General features: G+C 42.0%; 1 protein-coding gene across 3 annotated transcripts in view; it reads right to left on the bottom strand.

Moving 5' to 3' along the window:
• Positions 1 to 22170, bottom strand: part of LOC113585513 (glucocorticoid receptor) — a 42699-nt gene extending 20529 nt beyond the window's left edge. For 2 of the 3 annotated variants that reach the window (XM_027023037.2, XM_027023039.2), the window contains exons 1-2: positions 22106 to 22170; positions 15107 to 16149 (exon numbers count right to left, since the gene is read on the bottom strand). In XM_027023037.2, the coding sequence (XP_026878838.2) occupies positions 15107 to 16149; positions 22106 to 22123 (1061 nt within the window). In that variant the 5' untranslated portion in view covers positions 22124 to 22170. Of the gene's footprint in view, positions 1 to 15106; positions 16150 to 17051; positions 17789 to 22105 lie in introns of those variants that run through there. The other variant, XM_027023038.2, reaches the window with a different exon arrangement.
• Positions 22171 to 26314: the final 4144 nt, after the last annotated feature.

Raw genomic sequence — 26314 nt, 5'->3', positions numbered from 1 at the left:
ACAAAACAGTCAAACATTACAGAGGTCTCATGGTAAAATTACAGAGATATGTCCAGAAAACAATCACATCTGAATAGTTCTTAGGTTTACTATTGTTATCCAGCTTCCACTTCTTATAACATGCTGATGCTTGTATTCATAATCAATCCCACTGACCAAGAATGGATGATGAGCCAAATGCTCAGGGTTAATTCATTATTACTGCCATTTTCTACTCAAGGTGCCAGTGAAACACTGAACGCTCATTCAGAAAAAAACACCAGCGCCCTCACGTTTTGCCCAAATATGACCAACTGACATTTAATTAGACACCCACTGCTGTGAAACACAATAATGAGTACCTTACCATGATTTGATTATTTATTTAAGGGGTTAGGAATTCCATGTAAAAGCTGAAAACTATTTTTATATATAGTGATATGTTGTTTGGCTAATTCAGATAACAGATTAAGGACTTACAAGGTAAATAGGCATGAATTTCCTGGTATTTACAGAGTAGGCTATTAAGAAGTTCTCAGACAGTAAGATTTATAAATATCCATTGTGAATAACTTTTCCATAACCACAAAGTGCTAAGAATTGAACATGACTCACATCAGGAGAATTTCTCTCCATACAGCCTTTTCAAAATTCAGTTGCATAATACTAAAACATGACAGTATTCATTCCAGTGACATTCTTCAGAAGAAGTGAGATCTCAACTGAATCACAAGCTTACTTAATACAATCAATATGGCACCAGAATACACTGAATCTATATGACAGCAAGTACCTGGCTTAAAAATGAATGCCTTTTACTATAGTGAAATAAATAGGTTAAGCTATGAATTCTTTACATTATATGAATACAACCAGCAATAAAGCTTAAACAACAATCACCTAAAACACTGGCAATTGAACTTCAGGTCTACTTGGCATCAATCAGTGTATACTGCCAAATGTCAGTTTACATAGCGACCATAAAATTCTGAACCAAATCATCAATCTAGGCAAGTTGCTGAAGGTGACAAATTAGGAAAAATTTCACCTTTTCAGGGCTTTTCACATACATTCAGTTTTTTCACAACCCAGTCAGTGTTTTGTGGGCTGCATGTATCAGAAAACATGGGCTAAAACAAGCCATTCAAATTTAGCTCCCCTATACGTGTCACTAGGGGAGTCATTAGAATTATACCGGCCCCCATCTGAGCATCTCCACCCACTTAAGAAGTATCTATTTGAAGGTGCACCTTTTTCCCCCGTCACAAATGCCAGACCCACTAGCATTATGCCAAAGATAAAAGCTAAGCATGAAATCTGCTCTGTTGTTGGCTGAAAACACCAGCTTAACACACCATTAGCTCCCAGTGTCACAGGACAGAACTGCTGAGTGAACAAAGTTGACTTTTGATGGCTATGTCCCAGCTACAGTTGGCAAAAACCTGTATATGCGTGCTAACTACTTTGAATCTGACAGCTTTTCCAATAAAAGGGTTTTTTTTTCAGTACAACACAGGACTGACAATGAAACCTTTACTAAAAGAGGGCTCAATATCAACTGTGTGGCAAAACTGCACATATTTTAAGAACAATAATTATTAAGTATTTTGAAAATAATTAGAAATAATGCTAACTGTGTTTCTTTGGCCATTTAGCACTAGCTAATACTAATGGCTGATGTAATACAGTATTAGGTCATTCTTAAAAAGTGACTTTCTGCACAGTAACGTTAATGCTATTAGTTTGTTAGTTGAGTGTCTCTAAGAACTTTGGGTTCCACTCAGGTAATCAAGAGTTCACAGCAGTTGTGAGGGTAGGCCGCAAAGCCTACTTGCGTCGGCACACTCTGCAAAAGAAGGGGGTGGGGTGAGCAGTGGCTTATTTTCATTTCAAGTAATAGGCACTCAAACAGACCATTCTGAACAGGGTAGGGACACAACAAGCCACCCCCTACCCCTCACATCCATCCCTGAGGACTGTATACATTACCAAGGGGGGAAAAAAAAGAAAAAAAGAATGAAATGTCTACATACATTCAGTTGAATTTGAGTTCTCATTGATTTTTGAGGACAACAGTAAACGTGGAGTAAACAGGATCTTATGAAACCAACTTGTTCTGATCTTTGTTTGTTTTTTAACTGATGAACAAATAACTTGACTTTCAAAGGTGAACATCATAACTACAATGCTGATGCATTTTTTAGGTGATGCATATTTTAGGACCTCACCTGAAACTGCACCTGCCCCTCATCTCTAGCCTGCTGGTTTCCCGAATACAATCTAATTAATTAGAGGTGACATTTTCATGGGATTTTAAATAAACGTGGCTACTGGCTATTTAGATTACTACCCAGTACTTACCCTCTGGGTGGTGACATGATCATTTTGATGGCATGATATTTTCAAAATGCAAAACTTGGGTGTGGAGAAAATTACATCATGTGCATGTATTGTGCAGCACAGGCAGTAGAGGAATAGGAACAAGGCTCCTGAAAGGCTAAAATCTTCACCCATGCTTGAGGTATGGAATGACAGTCCTGATGACTTACTGTAGTCAGCACACTGATCAGTTCCAATCCAAGGACACGACACAGACAAAAAACAACTTTTATAATCAATCAATCACTCAGACACACACACACACACACACACTGATGTGAAGCAGCAGCCAATTGGCACACAGCGTAATCTCTATTGGAAACCATAGCTCCCAGTGGACTACTCCAGGTATAGGAGGTGGTTAAGACCAGAACAGAGCACCAACCATCACTGGACATACACACACACTTCACATTCATACAGGACAGTTTAGTTTCAATAAACCTAAGCTCCATGTTTTTGGACTGTGGAAGGAAACCCATGGAGACACAGGGAGAACATGGAAAATCCATCCAGATTCGAACCCAAGACTTTAGTGATGATAGGCAAACATGCTGACCACCAAGCCACTGTGCTGCTCCCAAATGATATTTTTATAAATTGTGGAACTTTAATGAACAGGATGCCATATCGGCTCCACCTTGGCATTGCGTGAACATTACTCCTATTGCAGATGTTCAAGGCAAGCAGTGACATTTGCACGACATTTCTGACATGCTGAGTCACCGTGGCTTGCGGCGAAGTAACTTTGCCAAAAGTAAATGTTCAAAGAGTGCTTCCTTTCACCGCCAAGGGGCAGCAATAAAAGATTTCATGGCTCGTACAGAGAGAACTCAATTCAATTACACTCTGCCATGTCCTTGGCGCTAAAGCAGACAAATGGCAAGGGAGCTGGCGGACACTGGGCCATTTCCCTCTCGCTTTTATGAGATTACCCTTCATTTAACACGTTACAGCTCCAAAAAGGCTGATGGTGACACATTGTTTATTGTATGGTGTGACACATTAAAGTAGTTTAGGTCAGTCCTTGGCTTCTTCTACCTCCTGTGTTGTCAAGATTGCAGTAACTGCTTTTTACTGTTATGGAAAAAGGGGTATTAATTGGTTCTGCTGACCTGTTTATCTTTGCTAAGGAAATATGTGAGTAGCAAAAGCCTTCAATCTTATTTGTTTACACAGCTTGATAAATGTGCATGCAAGACAACATAAGTACTTGTTTGAAGAATAAACACACCCATCAAATGGATAAACATCTCACTAAAGAAAAAACAAAATCCTTTGTGGGTGGGCAAAAACTCATTCTCTCAAAAAGCAAACAACAGTTTTTTAATTATTTTTAAAGATTTCCAAACTAGCTAACAAAAGATTGTTATGAAAAATGAATCTAGGCAAGAATTCTAAACTTGAACTACAGAAAGCAAAAAAAAGGCAGGTCCTCTTCAAACTTCAAAGCATTTGGACTCTTTAGCTACACCTCTATGCCTGAACGGAAAGGGATGCAGTGTAGAACATCTTGGATACGGTCCATGGTCTAGTAAAGGGCACCTACAGGAGGAGTGGCAGGGCTAGTGACCAACAGATGCTCCGCTTCCAATAACCGCACGGTGTGCGCTGCCTGGCCCAAATTCACTCGCACAGAGCCACAAAGCAGAGTGAAGATTCCGTGTGGGACCTGGTTAAAACGGAGCCCAGGAAGTGCCGTAAACCACACTAATGCCACACCCTTACACTGGAATCAAGACATTACAACTGAGGTTCTTTAGGAACTCAGACATTGCTGAGTCTTTGGGCCTCATTCATATGAAGACAGTATTACAGTGAAAGAGGGAAGAGGAACTAGCTTTGCAACTCACAAGACAGTGTAAACTTTTCAAAAGCTACACAGTGTCAAACAACAGATTCTCCGAGATGAGTCAAATGACTGAGTCAGACGAATGAATGACAGTGAATGGCAACTGGTTTTAAATGAACTGCAACTTCTCCCAGCCACACAAGAACCTATTAAAAAGCAATGACTTTGTTGTTGGCTTAGTAAGGTTGATGAGACTTCAAAGGTTCCCCAATAAAGAAATCAAAAACAAGAAACAGGGCAGGTGTGAGTGGCATTATTTGTGTTGTCAAAATAAAGCTTTTAGATTGCAAGCAGCCAGAAAAAAAAAACAAAAAAAAAACAAAAAAACTAAATTAAATTCAGGATTCACACGTCAATCACTCGAAGCTTCATTTAACAGCCTAGACAATGTTGTTTTATTCCCAACAGGCATGCCTATCAGAGTTCTGGTTCAAAAGACTTTTTTAACTGTGTTGAATTTCAAGACTTCTGATTAAATGGGCTAGCTGCGCCAACTAGACGTTTACAGGAGAAAACCCTTCGGGTTCTTCCGAGTCATATTGAATTACATATGATAAATGAGTCCAATATATCGCGTGCACAAGCGTGTGCACACACACACACACACACACACACAGAAAGGTACTGGGTCAGCTGAAGATGCGGAAGAGGAAGTAAAAAAAAAATGTTTTTTTTTTAAATTGTCAGCTGTAGATGGCAGAGGACATGCAACCTGCAGTGAGCTCTACACCCATCATTTCAGCTGCCAACAAGTCCTGTTCAAGTGAGGGCAGAGACGGAGGGACTGTGCACAAAGGACGAAGAAAATATAAAAATATCAATCAACTGCAAGAACATCAACCCAGAAGCAGACATTTTCCCTGTTTAATTGTTTGCCTGCATCACCCTTTCAACCATGAGATGTATTCTTGCCAAGTGATAGATTTGCTTAGCTAAAAAAAAAAAAAAGTTTCTTGTTTCTTATGTTAGTTGTTGCCAATTCCCACCTACAACCGAGATCTCCAGGCTTTCTGTGACATCTCCAAGTCTACACCATGGAAGATCTGGAGAACGCAGCCAACAGCCCGATCCTACAGGACCTACGAGATCCCCGTACCTGGCTTCCATCTCCCAAAGCCGACGATCATCAGCTTGTTGTGGCGGGGCGGGGATACACGACACCCATTTGCTTTCCTAATACTTGCCAGTCATTAACCCAGACAAAACACTGACGGCAACACTACGCAGACACCAATAAACTGAGGTAAGACCCATATCTTAAAGGAGCACCTTCAAGTAAATCACCCTATAACATTTAATTTCCTTTCAGACTACATGCTGATGACTCAAACCATTTTATGTCTTCCAGACTCTGTGAACCAGAACAAAACAGAAAACAAAACAAGAAAATCATGAGCATGAAATTCTGAAATAGTACGAAAGACCAAAGCATGCAATCCAATTAAAATCTACATCATCATTAGCTATATTACTGCACTTTAAACTTCATTACCATTATGTCCATTCCTCAGGTCTGGAACGTTGTTACGAAGGCGTAAGCCACTCAGCACTTGACTTGGATTATGGGCACCCACACTGGTTGATATTTAACATCTAACATGAAGTAACGTAACATTGTGCAGAATAACATATACACTATAGTGATGCCACATGAAGGCAGAACTTATCTGAGAGGAAGTCATCAAAGGTAAACCCAAGCTAGCGCACAAGCCTGAGTGATTCTCCATAGCAACCAATGCTATGGAGACCTGCGTTAAAAATCAATGACTTGTCTTGTAGTAGACTACTGTGGCTCTGCAGATGAGGTCACCAATTGATACTCAGCACAGCTTCAAACATCTAATCCATTCATTAAAGTGCAAAAATGGCTCAACTGTGATTTGCAGACGACATCATTTAACCTTTTCACTTCCGAGCTAGCGAGCAGTCTGGGCTGAAAGCACACCGATACCAGTGGCAGGAAACACCCGTGTGACCACTGGCCATCGCTCACCAGCCTCACGACAAAAGCGAGCAGGGAACTAATTTTTCCCTGGGAAGAGAGAGAGAGAGAGAGAGAGAGAGAGAGAAAGAAAACAAAACAAACAAAACCAAACGGGGGGGGGGAGAAGCGAAATTTTGCTGAGAGAAAAACAAAGCTGAGTGGAATGTAATTACTGGGTGAAAAGCGCCTCTTCCAGGCTAGGGAAAAGGTGGCGGGCAGAAGGTCACAGCAAGAGTTAAATTCTTTTAATGCTGTGCAGCAAAGTAGGTGGGGGACAGAGTCCGGACTACAAGCACGTGCTCGAGAGAGAAGAGCAAACATCTGAGGGGAAAGCAAAGAGGAAGGTGCTGGCTACAGGGGAAGGTGAAGTGCTGCAGCTAATGCGTAGGATGCTGGGAATGGAAAACAGAGAGCTGGGGTGCCATTTTACCGGTAGAAAGCTTTACGCTACACGTGACTCAGAGACTGGCACATGGGGTCAACACACAAAAAAGAAGACACCAACAAGAAAGAGACCTCTAAGTCAATAACAGCATGGGAAAATGATCAAGATTTTGGAACACAGCGGTCAATCAATAAACCGGGGTGGGGGGAAATTTACCAGAGATTAACAACATATTATTGCTATTACTAGAAAACCTTAAATCTAGAAAGTTTCAGAAGAGAGAGAAAAAAAATTATTTGTTTAACAGCTTTGAACGTACAAAGTTGTAAAACACCACCTTAAGTTTTATATTATGATGCAACAACATAACCTATCTAGTGTAATAACAATATTTTTGTTCTACTCAAACTCAAAGTGCTCCAAAACATTTTTGGAGCATTTGATGAAGCATTTGATGAACATTGCTACAGACCGAGAAACCTGCAACTTGGGACACTGAACAAGGTATTTTAGGGTATTACATGCTCCATCTTTAAACTCATGCCCCCATGTCCCTACAATCTGTATGAGCACGACAGACAGCATCTCTTTCGGCAGCGCTGACAGGCCAGCCCTGGCCGTGCTGTACATTCAAGTTCACTCTGGGTTCGACCTCAAAATAAACAAAACAAACGCACTACCGTGCTAACAACGGGGCCACGGCAGCCAAATTTCGAAGCAAGGGACAGTCTGCAAAACCTGAACCCTGGGCCAAGGGATGCGCGGAGGGGGCGCGTGTGGCGCTGCTGGCGGAGAGCAGATGGCTCGGGCCCTGTTTAGAGCAGCAAACCGCTCTTCCTCCACCGGTGACATTAAGAGAGAGGGTGATGCATGCCTTTCTCTGAGCCAAAAAAACCACCACCACCACCAGCCATCCAACCAACTAAACAAACACAAACAGTCTTTTGCCTCAAGACAAGTCCCAGCATTGTTCTGGCTAGCGTGGCATCCTCTCTCCGAGAGATAATGTACATTCTTCTGTTTGAATGATTGTAAAACATTTTCTTTTGACCCTTCCTTATCCAAACGCTACACCAGACCTGTTTTTGTGAAACCAGCGATATGAGCCTAAGCTTACATGGAGAACAAGAAAGGTAATGGTAGGGCTCAAAACAAAGCTGTCCTGGGATCAGTTGAAGCCTAGCGATAGGCAGCTGAAGGGTGCCTGCATCCAGAAATGCGCTGCACAGAGGGAGCAGCAGTTTCTGTTATGGCCTGTTGCCTAATTGGGTGCTTGGCCGAGACTGGTGGAGAGTCTGAGCGAGGTGTGCGCAGGCGTCGGCAAAGGTCTGGCTGCTCGGAGGGAGCTCCGCCTGCCGCATCTCTTGCACCACAGCCTCTATCCGGTCTGAGCACTAGCACCACGGTATCGCAATGCACGGGTCGCTCCGAGGACTTCAGGATCGTACAGCTGGTCTTATTTGTACAAAAAACAAAAACCCCTCACTGCGTGAGACCAGAATTTCAAAAGTGAAAATCAGGCTGGGTCACCCGTCTATGCCAGGGACCAAAAGCAGTTTAGAAGAAACCTAATTAAAGGTGTACTACATGTCAAATATAATCAGGTCTACACATCTGTTCTTTAAAGGAGTAAATCTGCTGAGCCACATAACGCTGACACCAAGATCCCCAGGAAATGATGCGTGACCAGATCCGGGTAAACAGAGGTGAATTAACACAGCAGATCACTGCAGATAAAACCAGAATGAGAGCAACTAAAATTAGATGTTATGAAACCTTCATTCTCTGTTTGTTTTCATTGCCCCCCCCCCCCCCAAGCTGAACTTAAGCCCTGCTCAAACACTATAGATGTACACAGCACAAGGCAGACTGCCATTACATTCTGGGCTGGGTGTTTCCCAAAAGCACCGTAAAACAAAGATCATGTTTAAATGGAAGAGCGAGTGTTACACTGAACACTCTCTCTCTTATTTAAGATGATCTTTAACACTGCAATCATTTTGGAAAACGGGGCCCTGGCCAATAGCTTAACAGTAAGGCCTTTAAAATGGATAACTCTGAAACCATATAAGTTCCCAGTCATGACTAACACTGTGAATCCCACATTTTAGAATACTGGGTACATTTAAGAGAAAATTACAGTAACTAATTGTTTAAATTATGTACAACATATAACTGTAGCTCTAGAGCTGGATCTAAAACAACCACTGTAAAATAGTAGTGTATTAATTACTGAGCCTATTAAAAATGTCTTAGCTTCAGCAACTACAAAAAAAAAGAAAAAAAAAGCTTGATGGCATCCATCCAAATAACGTAAACAAACCAAACGTAACAAACAGCACATTGTAGTTGAAAGATAAAAACCAAAAAGGGACAGCATTCTGACAAACATGCACAACTCATAAGACATTCACTTTTCTTACTGCTTTTGCAGCACAGCCGTACAAAATTTCAATTGCATGCTTTTATTGCCAGTCAATAAACTAAACGCCTAATCTTACAAAACACGAAATCGCCAATCATTATCCAGATTCTAGGAATCCCCATTTTCTCCACTGTTAAAAACTATTTGGGTAACTGAACTTTTAACTGAGAGTTTTCCTTTTCTGTTGCATGTTAACAGTAGTTTTCCTTTTCTGTTGCATGTTAACAGCAGTTCTACACAAAACTGACCTGGCTGAATTACCCCAAGGTACTGAACACCGTCAGGGACCATAAATATAATGTAGAAATAAGCCACATGTTTAAAGATTCAAAGAGCGTCCAGACACTCTACAACCTTTATGTTGAACAGATATTCTACCAGAAGTTTATTTTACTGTTAGGACGGAGATGTGTCTTATAAGAAGCTGCACCGCCATAAAATTTGCTTATGAAATCTAAATGTCTCATCAGTGAGGAAATGCACCATTGCGTGGCCCGTTAACCTGATGTCACTACAGCACCAAAGTTTAAGCCCTCCCCTCTATGGAGGTGAACACAACTCCAATCTAACCCACCCTCTCGCAGCATTTCCATATACATCACTTATGGAAGTAGCTGGGAATGGACTCCTTAACATTTAACATTTACAGCATTTAGCTTTTATCCAAAGGGACTTACAATTATGACTGAATACAATTTGAGCAAGTGAGGATTAAGGGTCTTGCTCAGAGACCCAACAGTGGCAACACGGCAGTGGTAGGGCTTGAACAGGCAACCTTCTGATAACGAGTGGAGTACCTTTACCATAGAATTCTGTGAAAATATTAGCCTGGCAGAACATAAAGGTGGAAAAATTAATTTACTGGCCTGCGACAAGCCAGCATTAGGTCTCAAGAGTCTTTGCCATAATCCAGTTTTGCATGTAAAACTCATACACAGTGGAGAAATCTGGCAGCTCCAAATGCTCGGCTGAAGTCAGACCCCGAATCAGAAACACTTCATGTCAGACATACAGGGAAGGTCTGGGGGGTGAACTAAGTGTTAAGCTTATGGCACAGCTGCACTCCACCATGTGAGGACTCCGCATACAAATCAAAGGAGGTCAGTGGGCGAAGCATCCCCGTGCTGTAATCATTCAACAGCTACAGTTCTTGTTCAACAAACTAGCTGGGGAGGGGGTGGAGTCAAGCAAATATACCCCCCCCCCCCAACCCTGCATATAAGAGCATCATCAAAGTCCCTGCTGCAGCAAATTCCATCACCTTGATATTCGGATTGGAAAAACAAAGCAAAACTAAAGAAAACAAAGCAAAACAAAGAGGAAAAAAAAAAACAAGAAGTTGAAAGAAACTGAAGAATTCTAAAGGAGGGGTTGGGAACTTGGCACGAAGCATGCCGTAGGGTGGACCTCTGAAGAGCAGTGCTACCCGTCTGGCACTTGCTTCATAACTGCCAGGGGTGGGCACCAGCCTGGCTCAGGATGGGAGGGTAACAAGCACTGTCGGTGGGCGAGAGCCAACAGGATTCATCGTGGTTACCGTCTTTTGGTATAAGGCGAAGTTTTCCCCGTGCCAATGACACGGTGCTTGCATAACTCGGAATGCAACATGGACCTTCATTTGCTAGTCAGACCAATGACGACTGGGCAGCTGCCAGCAGATCCGACTCCCGACACCCAATTCTACGGATTCGACAGAGACAGATTCGAATTACATTTCATAATTCCAAGTATTTACTGTACTTTAGCTACCCAGCACATCTGCATGTTGGATTCTCAGAAGAGTATAAATATTTTTTAAAAACATGAAAAAAAAAAAGAACCTCACGCATCAAGGACTCGAGCCGTTAGGAGCTGTTGTGTGGCCTCCCACGCGGCACCATTTTGGTTTGTCAACAAAGCGGCTCCGTTTCAACACGGCGTCGCCATCGTCGCTCTTATCATGTTAATATTCAGAGCCAACAGTTGCTCACTGATCCATCTCACGATCTACGCCTTTGCCTGTTTTGTAGCTCTGCCACATCCTGCTCAAGGGTACCACTGTAATACGAAACAGCCACTTTCTCAATCAAAGAAGGCTGATGAACATTTTTCTTTTTGAAATGCACATTTCATGCCTTCTTTGGCGAGCAAAAGATACAATTAAAATAAACAGGTGGCAGTAGATCAAAGAAATAAAGAATAGTATGTTAAAATGCCATCCATGTTAAATTACAGAAGTAAGAACTTATATATAAAAAAAAACCAACAATGAATCCCTTTAAAATATATTGTAAATCTACATGTAAATCTAAGTATACAAACTGTAAATCTCATTTAGCCACTTAAAACACAGGTTAAGCACTCAAGTAGATTATTAGTCACTGTAGGCCACAAAGTGATATTTAAGGTCACCACACTTAGTTTACTGTACAGTTCCCAACACTTTTTTTGATAAGCTGACTGGACTGGTACGCTCTGGCACAGCTGTTAAAAGTAAGAAAACCGGAGTACGAGCACAAACTGCACAGAAGACACCCCAGCACACCTTTTAGTGACTTTTCCTGACTTTGGTTCCTGAGCTTCCATGGTTCTTAAAAGGATTAGCTAGGTTGCACTTCAAATATCAACAAACCTGAAATCAGTGCCTGAGATCAAGGTTTTTTTTTAGGGACTGTTACATGTCAACCCCCCCCCTCCCCCCCCCTCCCCCCCCCCCCGGGAGTTGCAGTGTTGCACTTGGTCATGCAGGCTTGATCATTTTCAAACCTGTCGGTTCTTTTTTTTTTTTTTTTTTTCTCTCTTTCTTTTTCAAATTTTTTTTGGCTTTCTTGCAGTCGAATTGCTGCATACTGACTGAGCTGAAATTGAAAACATCCCTTGCACTGACTATTTAAAAGCACACATGCTTTGGAGAAGATAAAATCTGAAACCACCAAACATAGGTTCTGGCCTGGGGTTTTCCTGGGTTATAGAGCCTCTATTTCAAGACAATTGATCTTTGAGCTTTTCAAAAGCTCTAGTTGAACATTTATCAAAAACGCAGTCATTCAGCTTCTCTACAACAGCCGAAAGATCAGGAGTGGCAAGAGAAAGATGTCTTGAGAGCTCTAGATTCAACCCTAATAAGGCAGTGACCACAGACCACAACTGGCAAATCGTAGCTGTTTTTGGGAAGGGGACTGCGACTCCACATTTTCTGAGATTTAGCTTTATATGATGTAATTACTGATCTTCGTGGCCAACTTCACCAGTTTGCTTACTGGTGCAAAGTGTTTGTCAAGCAAATGCCTCTGTTTGAGCCCAGATTTGAATCCCACCGGTCACATTTAGTCACATTAGACCCCACAGAGGCCTTCCTTCAGAGGCCTTAAAATACTGAAAAGTCCAATTGTAAAATCCATGACTTTTTAAAATGTAATCTGGCCAGTAGTATACTCACTCACCACTTACCGGTGGTAATTACTGAAAATTACATGGAATTCCCCTTCATGAACGGTGACATATTGACCCACCAAATCATTCACAGAGACTAAAGTAACAGTGTACAAACTTACTTTGTGCAACCGGTGTGCAAACAACGCTGTGGTGGAAGCAGGAGGGATGCCTGTCGTGTCATGACAATGCCAAACTCGCCCTGGTACACGGTCATGCCCGAAAGGTGGGTTTGAGAAAACAGAAATGATGAATTCACAGGGGCAAGCAGCTCAAGGATCTCAGAAAGAGAGAGAGAAAAAAAGGAGTTGATTGTGTAGAATATTCAAGGCAGGCTTCATCCCGTCCACTGACTGGGCGTCTGTAGCTCAGCTATGGTCCAAGCCTATCTTACCAGAAATGCACACTGACTAACTTGGCTTTCCTAGCACACTACAAAAATGTTTAACATGCAACACTGCTGAGCCTTTGACGCAAAACCCTTTTTCAGGACTTTCTGTGCACCATGCACACTCTCAAGCAGGCTTGATAGGCAGGTTTGGCAATCCTTTTGAGATGACTCCAGAAATGTTAATTGTACAAAATAATGATCCATCTGACTTGTGAGTTCTGGTACAAATTGCATAATTTCTTTAGTTTCATCAAGACAAAGTTACTAAAATATTAAACTGTATGACATTACACTAAAATGGCATCAGAATATTATTATCTAGCTTCAGAATATTATTATGCACCTTGTGCTAGCTGCAGCAAATCTTCACAACACTCTCCTATGGAAACATCATTATTATGAAAGCTAACATTTACTAAGCACCTCAGACCTGGAATCATTCTTTGCACCTCTTAATGTAGCTATTTATTAGCGCATGATGGGTAAACGCTGACATTAGTTCAGCAGCTGTCGCAATGAAAATATGACATGGTAAATAAGGGCCTCAGGCGGCTTTGGCAACGCCTCCGGGGGGGGGGGGTCATGTTAATTGGTTCCCCCAGTGGGTGCCATGCTGTAGATAGGACAGATCTATGGGGCTCACATATCTAAGCTGGGGAAGGAGGGGTTGCACAGAGGTAGAGGGCACCCACACAGATCTCAGATCAACAAGCAAGAGCCGTAAACGAGGCCGGGTGGCTGTGGTCGAGGGACTACCTGAAGGACAGGCACGTGGGCGAGCTCCAGGCCTACCTGAGGGACAGGCATGTGGGTGAGCTCCAGGACTACCTGAGGGACAGGCACGTGGGCGAGCTCCAGCAAGTCTCTATCGAGCCTTCTGCTCCACTGACAATTCAGTGCTCGAAACACTGGACAAAATGTTATTGCAGTTTAACAGTAATTTAAAAAAATAATTATAATAAATTACAGATCAGTGGTTTGGTGGGCAACAGTGTACTGCACAAAAGTAACTCTTACTGAAAAGGTGAAAGTTGATTAACAAACTAAAAAAAAACAAAAACAAAAAAACAATAAATTAGGCTATTTTCTAAGCCCATATCCTTATCTTATGATTAACATTTAAGGTTCATTTTTAATGCCAAAAATATAGTTTCTCTATAATTACTTTTACATATCATGTAATATCAAACTGATATCAAACATCAGCAAGACTTGCTTCAGTAGCGAACAGTAGCTCCTTATCTGAAATGGAGCAATGACAACAATATGGAGAACTGGAAAATCTAAACCAGGCCTTCTAGTTATTAAGCAGCAACTGCTCATAGCCTATATCCGAACTGTCAATAATGACAAAACACCTGTTAACCTCAGTAAGGGGTGTGTAACTGACCAAGATCTTCTCCACCTAGTATGGCAGGAAGAGCACAGAACAGAACAAACTCTGCAGAATAAACATAATTAGATTAAAAAAAAGAAAAAAAAGAAAAATGGCTGGGCATCTTCTGCCAATCTAAAACACCCTGTTAATCCTGACATTTGCCCACTACAAGTTAACTGTTGTGCTCTGTGTGCACAAGGGTGCAATGGACCTTGAAACATAGTGGGTAGTGTAAAGTTTTACTCCTTTTTTTTGGACATGAGCTTTTTGAGTATACCTAGTATTTTAATTTTTAATTATTATTAGGAAAGCTAATATTTACTAAGTATCCCAGACATGGAAGAAGAAATTGGTTTCATTAAATGTTCAACTTTCATTAGCTTCATTACAATTTTAGATTATTATTGAACTGCACTACAACTAGCTAAATGGATAAATCAATGCGCGATTAAAAAAAAAAAAAACAACTAAAAAAACTACTTGTACACTGTAGACAAGGATAATGACCTGAAAACGTATTAAAATACCAAAGGGGTCCTAAATTATATGAGCTACCCAGAATTCAGTTATGTTTTGAGCACACAGGTCAGTCACCTTAAACCTATTTAAATCTGAAATATGATAACTGCATAAACTGACCTGCAGAAGATTAAAACAATACACGATATGCCTGAAATGCTCGTGCAAGTAAATAGCTGTGACGTGCGGTTTCACGTCATGCTCACAAACTGGCTGTGTAAGAAAAACACTTGCTTATTCTATCTGATTTATCTTGTCTAATCAAAGCTCACCAAAAAAAAAAACCCAAACCAACCCAACTTTAAGTTCGCCAGCATGTTTGTTCAAAATGTGCATTCCAGAGTTAGTGCTCGGCCTGGCACGCACAAGCAGGTAGCGAGCGCCAGCCAACCATGTGGCTTACCTGCTGTAGGTGTACGTGGGCGAAAAAAGTTGAGGCATGGCCTCGCTGCCCCTTGGCAGACCCGACGTGTCGCTGTACCCATTGCCCCGGACCCATCCATCAGTAGTGGCGGCAGTCGGCAAAGAGGCGTACAAGCCCAGCGGGGGCTTGTGGTCGGGCAAGCTCACGGCTGAGCCGGCAGTGTAGGGGTATGGTTGCCTGTCCACGTGGCCAACGCCCCCTCCGTGCTGCACGGGCAATGCTGACAACTGGCAGTAGCTCCGCCTCTCGCTTTCCTGTTTGATGACTCCAGGTGTGCACAGCTGGATGTACTCAGTGTCCTCCTCCATCTTTATGGAGGGCAGGCTGGCAGGGGGCTCTTGTGCCCGCTGGGCACCCTGCCCAACTCTGCCGTTTACACTGCCAAAGTCGCCTGCAGGCCGGGTGTCCTTCAGCACACCACAGCTGCCATCCCCGTGCAGGGTGTCCTCCATCCCCAGCGACAACAAGGTGTCCTCGGCCACGCCCAGGTCGGGGAGCTCCAGACCCTGCAGGATGTCCAGGGTGCTGTCATCCAGCAGCCTGTCCGCCCCATACACGTCCCGGTCTGGCTGGTTGTAAGGGCCGAAGTCGTAGTTGGCCTTCTCTGGAGGGGAAAACTCCTCCATTTTAAAAGGAAACGACTCAGGGGCCAGAACACCAGAACTGACTGAGGTAGACGTGCGACTTAATTCTGCAATGCTCTCATCCAAGAGTGCAAAGTTATCTCCGAAGCTAGAGCCCAGGGCATCTTTTGGCTTCTGCTGCAACCTGAATGGCTTTGCAAATACCTTGTTATCTGTCTCCTGAGTGCTACGTCCCACTGACGCCGGTCCAGCCACAGAGAGCTCCCGCTGAAGGCGACTACCGCTCAGTCCGTTGGAAACGTCGCTAGAAACAGAGACTGGGGTGGTGGACGGGGCGCTGCATATGTTTGTCAACAGGCCTCTCATGGCGCGATCTCCTAACGCCAGACTTTCGTCCTGATTATTGCTGTGTTCTAGCACGCGATCCATCTCTCCAAGCTGCGGAATAAATATAGTGAGCATAAAATTGTCCCAACAGTAAACCCAAAAAGGTTTATTATGAAGGACACTTGTGTATTCATTTTACATACATCTGTGTGCGAGTTTACAAATAAATACTATATTAAATGCCTAACTGTTCCAATCAGCGCCTTACAAAACAGAAAAAATGTCTTTCTAGACTTGGCACGCTGAAAAAGAACTTCGCAGCTGGCCTAATCATTAAAAAATAGCCCATAGCTACCATACTTTGTTATTTTGGATCTGCTGAGTTCATATATGCTATCCCATGTCATTCGACATTTAAAAAGATCCTCACCGTGTCCCATAAGATTAATTAAGTGCGCTTAATGTATGTCACAAACCGGAGACAGATTGTTGCGACTATTTGAGATACTGGAAGGGCAGACGGCAACGTCCACAGTAAAATCCATAAAATCCACCCAGAGTCTCCTACCACAGTAGTGCAACCTGTTGGCTGTGAAGAGCTACTACATCTAAAACCAAAGCAATAAACTCAGCGCATTAACTTCATTGGGAGATACACGGGGATTATATGTAAAGTTTAAAAAGCACAAGGCCAATCGCAATATAATTTATGTCAACTGTATGAATTGCTGGCTAATCTGGAGGGCTTTTTTAAACTAAAAGCGATTTGTTGCAGGAGGGCAGTCAGTCTAGCAATAGCCTAACTGGATAGCTCGCTAGATAACTTATGTGCGTAGCGTGTCATTTAGCATTACGGAGTAGGTAGTTAGAGGCAGCTAGTATTAGCAACATGTGTTTCATGGTTGAGTAAAGATATTCATACTTCTGCATAAATGTCTTCGGCTGAGTACTCCAGTCTGGCCTTTTATAAACCACTTGCAAAAAAATTAATCAAAAAATTAAGATATGCTTACCTATATGAACATTACGAATCAAACATGTTCATTCCCAGGTTGTCGATTGATAACGTCACTATAAAATCCAAGGATCTTTCACTTCAAGTCCGTCACGACAGTTGTGCCGACTTCCCCCGCCTGTTTGTTAACAAGCCGTATTGCCAGCTTGTTGCTGTTTCCAACACTAGCTGTGGTATTTTACATTAGTTTGCTTTAAACCCAGACCGCGACAATCTAGCTAAACCTAAAAAAAAATGACACGCAAAGAATAACAGTCGTCAAGATGTTAATTTCCGCCTCTTTTCAAATACAGGTAGCCTACTTGATGATAAAACCATACTGCCGCCGTATTAGGAATAACGTTAGCTAGCTTGCTAGGGTGTCGAATGCGGAATTGCCAACATTACATAAGCGGCTTGTCAACTGGACAGAGCCGGCAGACAGTGATCTCCACTCGGTAATTGCAACGCTAGCTTGCGAGCTAGTTGAACTGCAGTTAGCTAGCTCGGGCTCTCGAGCGGTGAACGCCCCTCACAAACTACAGAACTCGCGCTAATTGGCTGAGGCAGGCAGAAAACTCTTCAACGTACCGCTTGCTTACAAACTATGACAAAGGTTAAGTATATTGTGTTTAACCGTTATTTTCCACCGGGAGAAAAAAAAAAGTCACGTTAAAACGTGTCCACGTTGGACCTAAAAATTGTTCACCGTCGGGCGGGATACTCCGTATCAGCCTTGTCATGTTTTACTGCGTATCAGCTTGGTGCGAGGATGCCGCGGTCGTGCCAAAGACGGCACCTAATGCCCACATTTCAACCCCGTTAGCTAGCTAGCTAACGCCCTCGCTAATTTACAAACATACTGTCGCAAGCTAACATAGCTAGCAGCTAGTTTAGTCTGTTAGCTTTCTAAACGAAAGCTAAGAGCTGCGTGAAAGTTAGAGGCCGTAAACTTTTTTCCCCCTAATTAACCGTGGAGAGTTCAAAACGGAGGAAATCTGTAGCTAGAGATTGGATTTTCGGTTGATGGAAATTAAAACTTGCAAGGACGACTAGTAAACCGTAAACTAGATAGCTTTAGTCTTAAATGGCGCAGCAAAGTCTAGATAAAGGGGCAAAGGGCACTTTCATACAAAATGGAAATAAACCAGAAAACGAAAAGATGGTTAGGTAGACACTGCGATTCTATTCTTTCATCCCAAGTGTAAAAAGATGGGTCGAATGACGTCTACTATTTCGTAACATAGTACTGTCTATTAATCATCATAATCTTAAAACAAATATATAAATACATTTCTAAAAATCACCCATTCAGAAGACTTTGAACTGCCTGCTAAGAGACCTTGGCGAATTTACAAAAAACAGACATGCGCAGAATGAAACCTGCCAATTTGATATTCATAATCCGCGCAAGTGAGAGGCAGACTTTAAGTAACAATATTTGTTAACCACTGTTAACTTTCCATTACGTTTTGCAATAGTACAGCGCTATTGTCCATTTATAGAATGAATTTATTAACTATGTGTAGATGTCAGCATTTTTAAATTAAGGTGTGTATCAGGCCACAAGTCTTATAAAAGTATTTAAAGTAGCCTTTTTCAGATCTAAAAAAACCCTGGATACACTTAGATTGATCATCTTTTTTCTGTGTCAAACCATTTTCCCCACTTCTGCTTATTTCTCTCTTGCTTATATATGCACTTAACCATTTTGTATAGAGAAAACAAATTGTACAGTCGTCATTACCCACTTTATTAATTATAAACATTTTGTGGGTTCATCAATGGATAGTTTCTCTAAGTAAAGGTCAAAGGTAGGCATTTCTGCATTACAAGTGTATATTTTCAGGATGAGAATTGACTGCAATTCTCTGTTGTGCCATTTGATAATGTGGCCATAAGCAACATTGGTGGTGCGGCACACTGCTCTTATGCATTGACTACCATAATTACCCGTGGACCACTAAACTCATTCAAACTGTGCATTTGCAAAGGCGAAAGATGGTAGACAGTATTGCCACCCATGGCTGTGGGAGGAGCCATTTTCCTCTGAGAAGACAGGGAGAGTATTAGGGAGCAAGGAGACATGGCAGATGCATCCTCCCATGCCAACGAGCTCGTTATGGACCAGCAGGCGTGGAGCAGGCATGTGTGTAGCTAATTACGCGAGAGGAGGGCAGCACAAGAGAGGACGAGCAGTCTCTACGGGCTGGCCTGAAGGAATCACATTGTTCTTTAGCCTGGCAGGGTAGCTGGAGGGAACAACGCTTCCTCAGACTGCCACGGTCAGGATGAAATGACGGGAAGCATGGAGCACACGCCCGTTTAACTTCTAACATCCACTGCTCCATCCCTCACCCCTCACCCCTCATGTTTTTCCACATTCCCCCAAGACATCCATCAGATTCACAGGGCTAAGCAGTGTGGAGAATCTGATGGCAGTCTAGCCACTGGTAATTGTTTATTTATTTGTTTTGATTTTCTGAAATCAAGTTGATGGCAACCAATAAGAATCACTGGAATGAGTGATGACCTCTGTGTTAGTCTGTAGACACTGTTCAGTTCTCATGTTGTTTGTGCTCATGCGCCATACGAGAGCAACACTGTGTTCCTGCATTCAGCTGGCACTTTCTTCATTGTTCATATTAGGAACATGTGACTTGTGGCTCTCCTGGGCTTCTTCTTTGCAACAAGTCCTGGGATATTTTAGCACTGACCCATGGTTTCCTGTTCTTTAGTATAAAGCTACAGTCTGTGTGTACATGAACACAGCCCTCAAAACCACAACTGCCTTTTTAAAAGGTAAGTCCAGAGCAGTTTTTGCCAGTCAAGTAAGGAAATGCCACCTGAACTTCATAGTTTCATTTTGACCCCAACTGTCCAAAAAATATGAGATAAACAACTCCTCATCCACTAAGACAGTTACTTGCCTGGTTATGTTTTGCACAATTTATCAAAATGCATCTAAATTTAAGTTGATCCCTTTGGCTGTTTTCAAAGATATTATGGAAAGTGTGCATTATTTCAGGACATTTTTTAAATTAAAAGTTGACAAATTTATTTTAGCAAAAGTCTTACTAAGAGTTTTGAAATCATGATCCACTTGTCACACCTTGTAAACAAGTGAGCTTACTGAAGTGCCCTTTCACCTATCGTCCTGGGCACCACCACAAACAGCTGGCTATGTGTAGCTCCTTTTTACCAACAGTTCCTCCCATGAGTCCTGTGCAAGCTGCATAGCATCTGTTCAGCAGGGAGGGCATTGCCTTCTCAGCCAAAATACCACAAACTACACTGATCCAAATAACTGAGCTACATGTCTGGCAATCCATTTGCCATATGGCACCCTGTTTGTGCAGTGTGATCTACTGCAGGTTAAGTCAACTACCAGCTTCTCTTTCTTAGCAAGAGCTGTTGAAAAAGCTGGAATGCAATGACTTACCTCTCAGAGATTTTTTAAGGGAAGTGTTTCAGGCACCTGTGCTGGAGAAGCCCACGTCAAACCAAGAAGCAATGCCTTTTTAGCCATTGCCAGGCAAGACTGAACGCCAACCATAATACACCTTTCATTTGGAGGGCCAGAGAACGGATGGGTCTGCTCTCAGATGCTCTATTAGTGGATGATTTGCATCCAGTAAGACATAGCATCCACCTTTATTTAAGTGAATCTTGTGGGCTTAGGTCCCCTGGAGACCTCAACATGTGCACATCTTGTCATGCACATTAGAGCATGTTGCAATTCTATGTGTGAGGGAAGTGGCTTGCATTTGGGCAGCGTGTGGTCAAAATCCCTAATTGCAGCATGGGAAAAGCATTTCCCCCCCCACTAAATGTGGGGTTTCCCTGAACTTAGTTCATATAAATTCATTTTATACCATTAAAAACTATGTATCTGTCAGTTAATTAGTTATTAATTTAGTGGCATATAGGAAGGATGGTTTCACGCAAGACGGTGAAGCAGAATCAAGAATAATCTTGAAAAATACATGGACCATGAAGAACTTGGTGGAGATTGGTGCAAGGTCACCCATAGCAATACAAACAGCACTTTGACTTTGATGATAAAAACCCAGAGAAATTAATAAAATGTTACAAAATAGACAAGGATGAGCTTCTTCTGTATCAACGTGCACTCTGAGAAATATAGCAAATTCCATCATGACAGGTTTGTCTCCATCCTGCACTCAAGCATTAGAACCCATAAACCAAGAACAGTTTTTAAAAAATAGAACAAATGCATATTCCCCTGAATTCTACTGCATTCCTCATGGTTAGTTGACCCAAATCTGTTACATGGTACTTTGTAATTCCAGCACAATGCATTCTTGATGTTTATGTTAATTCTCCTGACATTTCATAAGCGGCCTTGGTTTTTATTGGTTCTGCCTGGTGTCTGATGTATTTACTTGGTTTGCATTATATATATTTTTTACCCAGCTTTGTGAGAATAAAGTGATATATTTTTTACATATCTAACTAGGGTTTATTGGTCCATCACTAAAACCAGATAGCTTTAACTGCATTTACCCAGAGCCACTATCACTTTCTGATAAAATGAGGCCAACTCAATATCTCAGCTGCTGCCATTGAATGGTCAGCTGCATTTTGAACACAATGATGAAGAAACAGAGAAAATCACCAATTAAATACTTGATAAAGACACCAAGAATCTCATAATGACAATTTTAGCAGATCCACATAAAAGATCCAATCCTGCAGAGGCTGTGGGCTGTCTGCTACATTTATAGGTAGGGTAAACATACCCCTTCATCTAGGATTGCTTTTTGTGGGCGAAACACAAGGCAGATTAAAAACATTTGTCAGGAATTGTAGAGTAAGTGTAAAGCTATTTGACTATACTGCCAGACTTGCTGAAAACAGGTGAAGAATCCCAAACGCTGTAAGGCACAGCAGAGCATGGCAAATAACTGGCTACCCTGGGCTGGATTGCACATGTCAAGAAATAATCAAGAAAGTTCTCATGGAGAGATGAACATTTAAGGTTCCACACTATGCATGACCTTGTTGCCTTTCTTCCAGGTGCCAAAAAATAATCCTTTAAGTATGACTTACCTTACTTGCACTAATCATTTAGGGACAATGGGACTAGCACATGTGTCTCTTCTGTGGGCAATGAGCAGCTCCATGTCTGACTGCATTCCACTGCTTGGTATGCATAAATATAGCTGGGTGTCGAGATGGCGCTGAAATGTCAGAGGCAGGCAGCCACTGTGCAGGCGCATGTAAAGAAACGGTGGCCAATCCCGATTGGCAGTGACTCAGTTTGAATCTCAAAGTTAAGAGGTTAAATCAGGCTACCAAAGGAGGTTCACCAGCGTGCAAGACACACAGCAGCTCTGAACTTGACATGTTTTCAGTGTGTGCAGGGGTGCGTTTGGATTGTACACCATCAGTGTTCCAACACTTGTCAAAGTGTCATTTGAGGAATGCATTGCCTTTAGTATCAGGTTGCAAGTTATGTGTTTTCTAATGTACCTGAGTACCTGAATGTTAGCTTTTCAGATGGCTCAGTAGTAGATACACAGCTATGACTTTAAAGTCCGGGATGAAGAATGGGATGTGAAATAATCCTTAAGGACCCCCCCACCCTCACCCCCCAATAACAATAAGGTTTTTAACCTTGTGAACAACGTATAGCATATAAAACACCACACATCATGAGCAAATAAGCAGTCAGTGCCATGGCTGAGCATTTTGGCTTTGGAATTGCATTATACCAATGATCGTCTCAAAAACAAGGATTCAGGCATACAGGGTTCATATGTCACAAACCTAAGGAACCAATCCTGTCTTGCAGGGTGTGACTTTCCATATCATTAGAATAGTGCAATGGTGAAAGAAGTACTCTCAGAGTAGCCAGGTGTAGTAGTATTTTAGTGAAAGCTAAATTTCACTATTTTTAAAAAGATGGCAAACATTTGCTCTTTTTTCAGTGACAAAGATGCAAAAGCAGAAAATGTGAGCCTTCATATATTTCCAATGGATCTGAAAGAAATAAGCACCGTTTAAATGGAAAAAAAAAAAAAATTGTTTGTCATAGCCAAAACTCTGATTTGCAATAGCCATTTTCCAGTTCAGTTTTGAACATTTTATTTAAAAAATGTTTTGCCATAAAACCTGTATTGAAGCCTGATGCTATCCCACCCATTTATCCAGGGAACGCAGCCAGTAAAAACCAACAAGGGGTCGATGGGTAAGTTTATTTTTCTTGTACTTTATCCACTGACTCTACAACAAATCTGCAGTGTGCTAGATAATGACAGGACATTTTATATAGCTGGGTGGTGTTGCCAATGAAAGTTAGGCTAAATCATGACTACATGACAATTCTGACAGAAAAGTTCATATATCTTTCACTTGAATTGTTCACAATGAGAGCATTTCATGATAAAGCTCATGCTCATAATGCTACACAAACATGACTTTCAAAGTCACCAGATTGCTACTTACTGTTCACACTGTCTTGTAATTGAGAACCTTGAAGTCGTTGTGGAACGCACACAGTGAAAGAGGGTCACCTGTTTCATCTTTCACCAGGAGGAACATATGAGTCTGTCTGGTCTTCAGACTATGTTTGTCACAAAAACATATGTGAAAAGGAAGAGAGGGAATGGTGTGATACCAAGCATGAGAGGGATTTTTTTCTTTAAAAAATAGACATGCAAGAAAACAAGGATGAAAAAGCAACCCACGTAACGTTTGTTGTAGCCATGCTTGTTGATGTACAACTCCTACCCCAGGTATTCCTTCACCCTGTGTCTTTTGTTCTCACCGGCTGAAGCCCATCACTGCAGTCACTGCCAGTTTAACCAGGTCTGAACACTTTTCACACTACAGGATTTGAATTCGTCAACAGGTCCAGATATTTAGCCTGCTTGATATTTTATCATCGGTGAGTCTCTTGGATGTTGTCTTTGAACAATTCACACACTGTGATCATGAGCTGATTTTCGAGCCTATTTGCCTTTAATCTGGGGCTTTTCTCTGTATTCTCCAAAAATTGTTGTCAGTAGAAAATCACCCCAAAAATCTCGCCATAAATTGCTAGTATAGCATTAGCAAGATAAGGTTAGCTAGCCAATTCAAGTGCATATGGCAAGTGTAGAAAGCCACAGGAGCACACACTCCTATCAGGAGAGGGAACACAGACCTACATGTATGGTATGATATTAAGATATGAATTACATCCCTTTCTCCAGAGATTTCCTATGGTGCTGAAAGTGTTTCTTCCTAAAGGCACACCTGGATGTTTATTTTTATGAGGTAGCTAACTTGTGTCTGGTGATTGGAAGTAAAGTTGTCAAACATTAGCAACACATTAGCAGTTTGATAACGCAGTCATGCCAAAGGCTCCTGTTATCCATAACCTTTACGTTACTAATGTTGTAGAGAGAAATACATAATATGCATTACCATTCTGACACATCCTCTTGCAAGGGGGCCTTAAAATATTCGCTTTTCTTCTTCTTCTTCTGAGTCCATTTCTGGTTCAAACACGTATGGCTGAATTACTCTAATATGCCCACTTGTCATTGTGTAGCATACAGTAACTGGTAGTACAGAAAACAAGCAGAGTATTGTTTGTTTGATGAGCAGAGTTGAAGGTGAGCAGGTAAGCTCGAGCTGCAGACGAGTGGTAGGAGGGGAGGTGGGTGGAGATAGAGGTGGAGACTGTTTGCCTGCCAGCTCTGAAAGCACTTGAACAGCTGTGGAAGGAGACAGGGATTCTACCAACATCCATGGAGTGTGTGAGTCAGACACGTTGATGGGAGGCTGGGTACTGTGCACCACAGACGTGACGATAGGCACGCATTCAATGGCACAAATACATACAGCAACCCACACAAGAAAACCGAACACACAAAACCTGCCACGAGGCTACACATTTTGCATCGTAACCGATTCAGGCCATTTGCACGTCCTCCCAAAACCCTGCACAGATTCTTTACCCTTCATATACTGTATTCCCACATACACGGTCTGAACTCAGCACTGAGTTATGTGAGGCTCTGTCACTTCCTACCGCCCCCATCAGAAGCCTGTATAAATCATTGAAGCTCAGGGCCATTTCATGCCCTCCCCGCCTCCAGTGCCTCGACTCATCTTAAAACCAAGAGGCAGACGGGGCTTACGCATCATTCACATCAAACCAGAAAAAAACACGACGAGGCTGAGATCTGCTGTCCCGGTTATCTTTGCTAATTCTTGCCTCCAAAAATGCACAAAATCCAAGCAGGGTGGAAACAGGATCTGAGTGGAACACCAGCAGACTCAGGGGGGTAACCACCCTCCACCTTCTCCTATTACCCAACAGGACCTCATGCTTAGAAGCGTTGATTCCGCTCATCATGAGTGTCACATTAAGTTAGAGTGGAGTAAATCCAATAGGTTTAACTCTCAAGGCGGGAAATGGAAGTTGGACATCTCTGCACCCCGTCTCCTTATGGTGATACTAAGCTACCAGGTTTAGAGATATAACATTCAGAGTGGGCTTAACCTACTTTTGTATTCCAGTGAGGCAGGTTAACCTAGAAACAAAGATGACATGATAAATAGGAAAATATTTGTATGTTCCACAATGCATATACATTCACATAGGAAAAATACAGAGGTAAAAGTTTTTCGCCTTCTCAGTCATAGTTATACCAATTGTTGTAGTACCTTGGGCGTGACGCATCACATACCCAATCAGGCATGCAGCTGTTAACCAAATGAAGATTCCAGAAGGCATGTAATTAAGTGCTGCATTGCAGTACTGAAAGGTAGACAACATACAAGCACAATGTCAATACTAGAAAATGAACACTGAAGGTTGTACATATGTGAAAATACACCATATAAAACAAATGTATTTTAAAAAGACCTCTAGTTTGTAGTCCAATCCCTTGGATTTATTTGTTTGCATGGTTTTAAACACACACACACACACATAAAGTAGGTTGTATTATCATGGTTACTGTTAGTAACTGCCTGGTGACTACAGGAAATGGGAACAGTGGAGAGAGGGAAAACAAGTACATCGAGTTGATGTGAACAGGAAGTGCTAATCAGAATGTACTACTGTAGGTAAGGCAATGAGTATAAAGACAGGTTAAAGGAAAATAGAACCACAAAGATAGAATTCTTTTTAAAAAACATCAGAAAAACACCTTTCATGAGAACGCTATCATTTCATATTCTCTTTTACGAAACATTTGTGCCTGGAATTTCATCTCAGCGATGACTATGACTGAGAGCTGCGATCTGGTCTTGAGTCTTTAT

Source organism: Electrophorus electricus, chromosome 6, assembly GCF_013358815.1.
Source record: "Electrophorus electricus isolate fEleEle1 chromosome 6, fEleEle1.pri, whole genome shotgun sequence".
NCBI lineage: Eukaryota > Metazoa > Chordata > Actinopteri > Gymnotiformes > Gymnotidae > Electrophorus > Electrophorus electricus.
The sequence above is the reverse complement of the archived record's forward strand: the minus strand, read 5'-3'. Positions and strand labels throughout refer to the sequence as shown.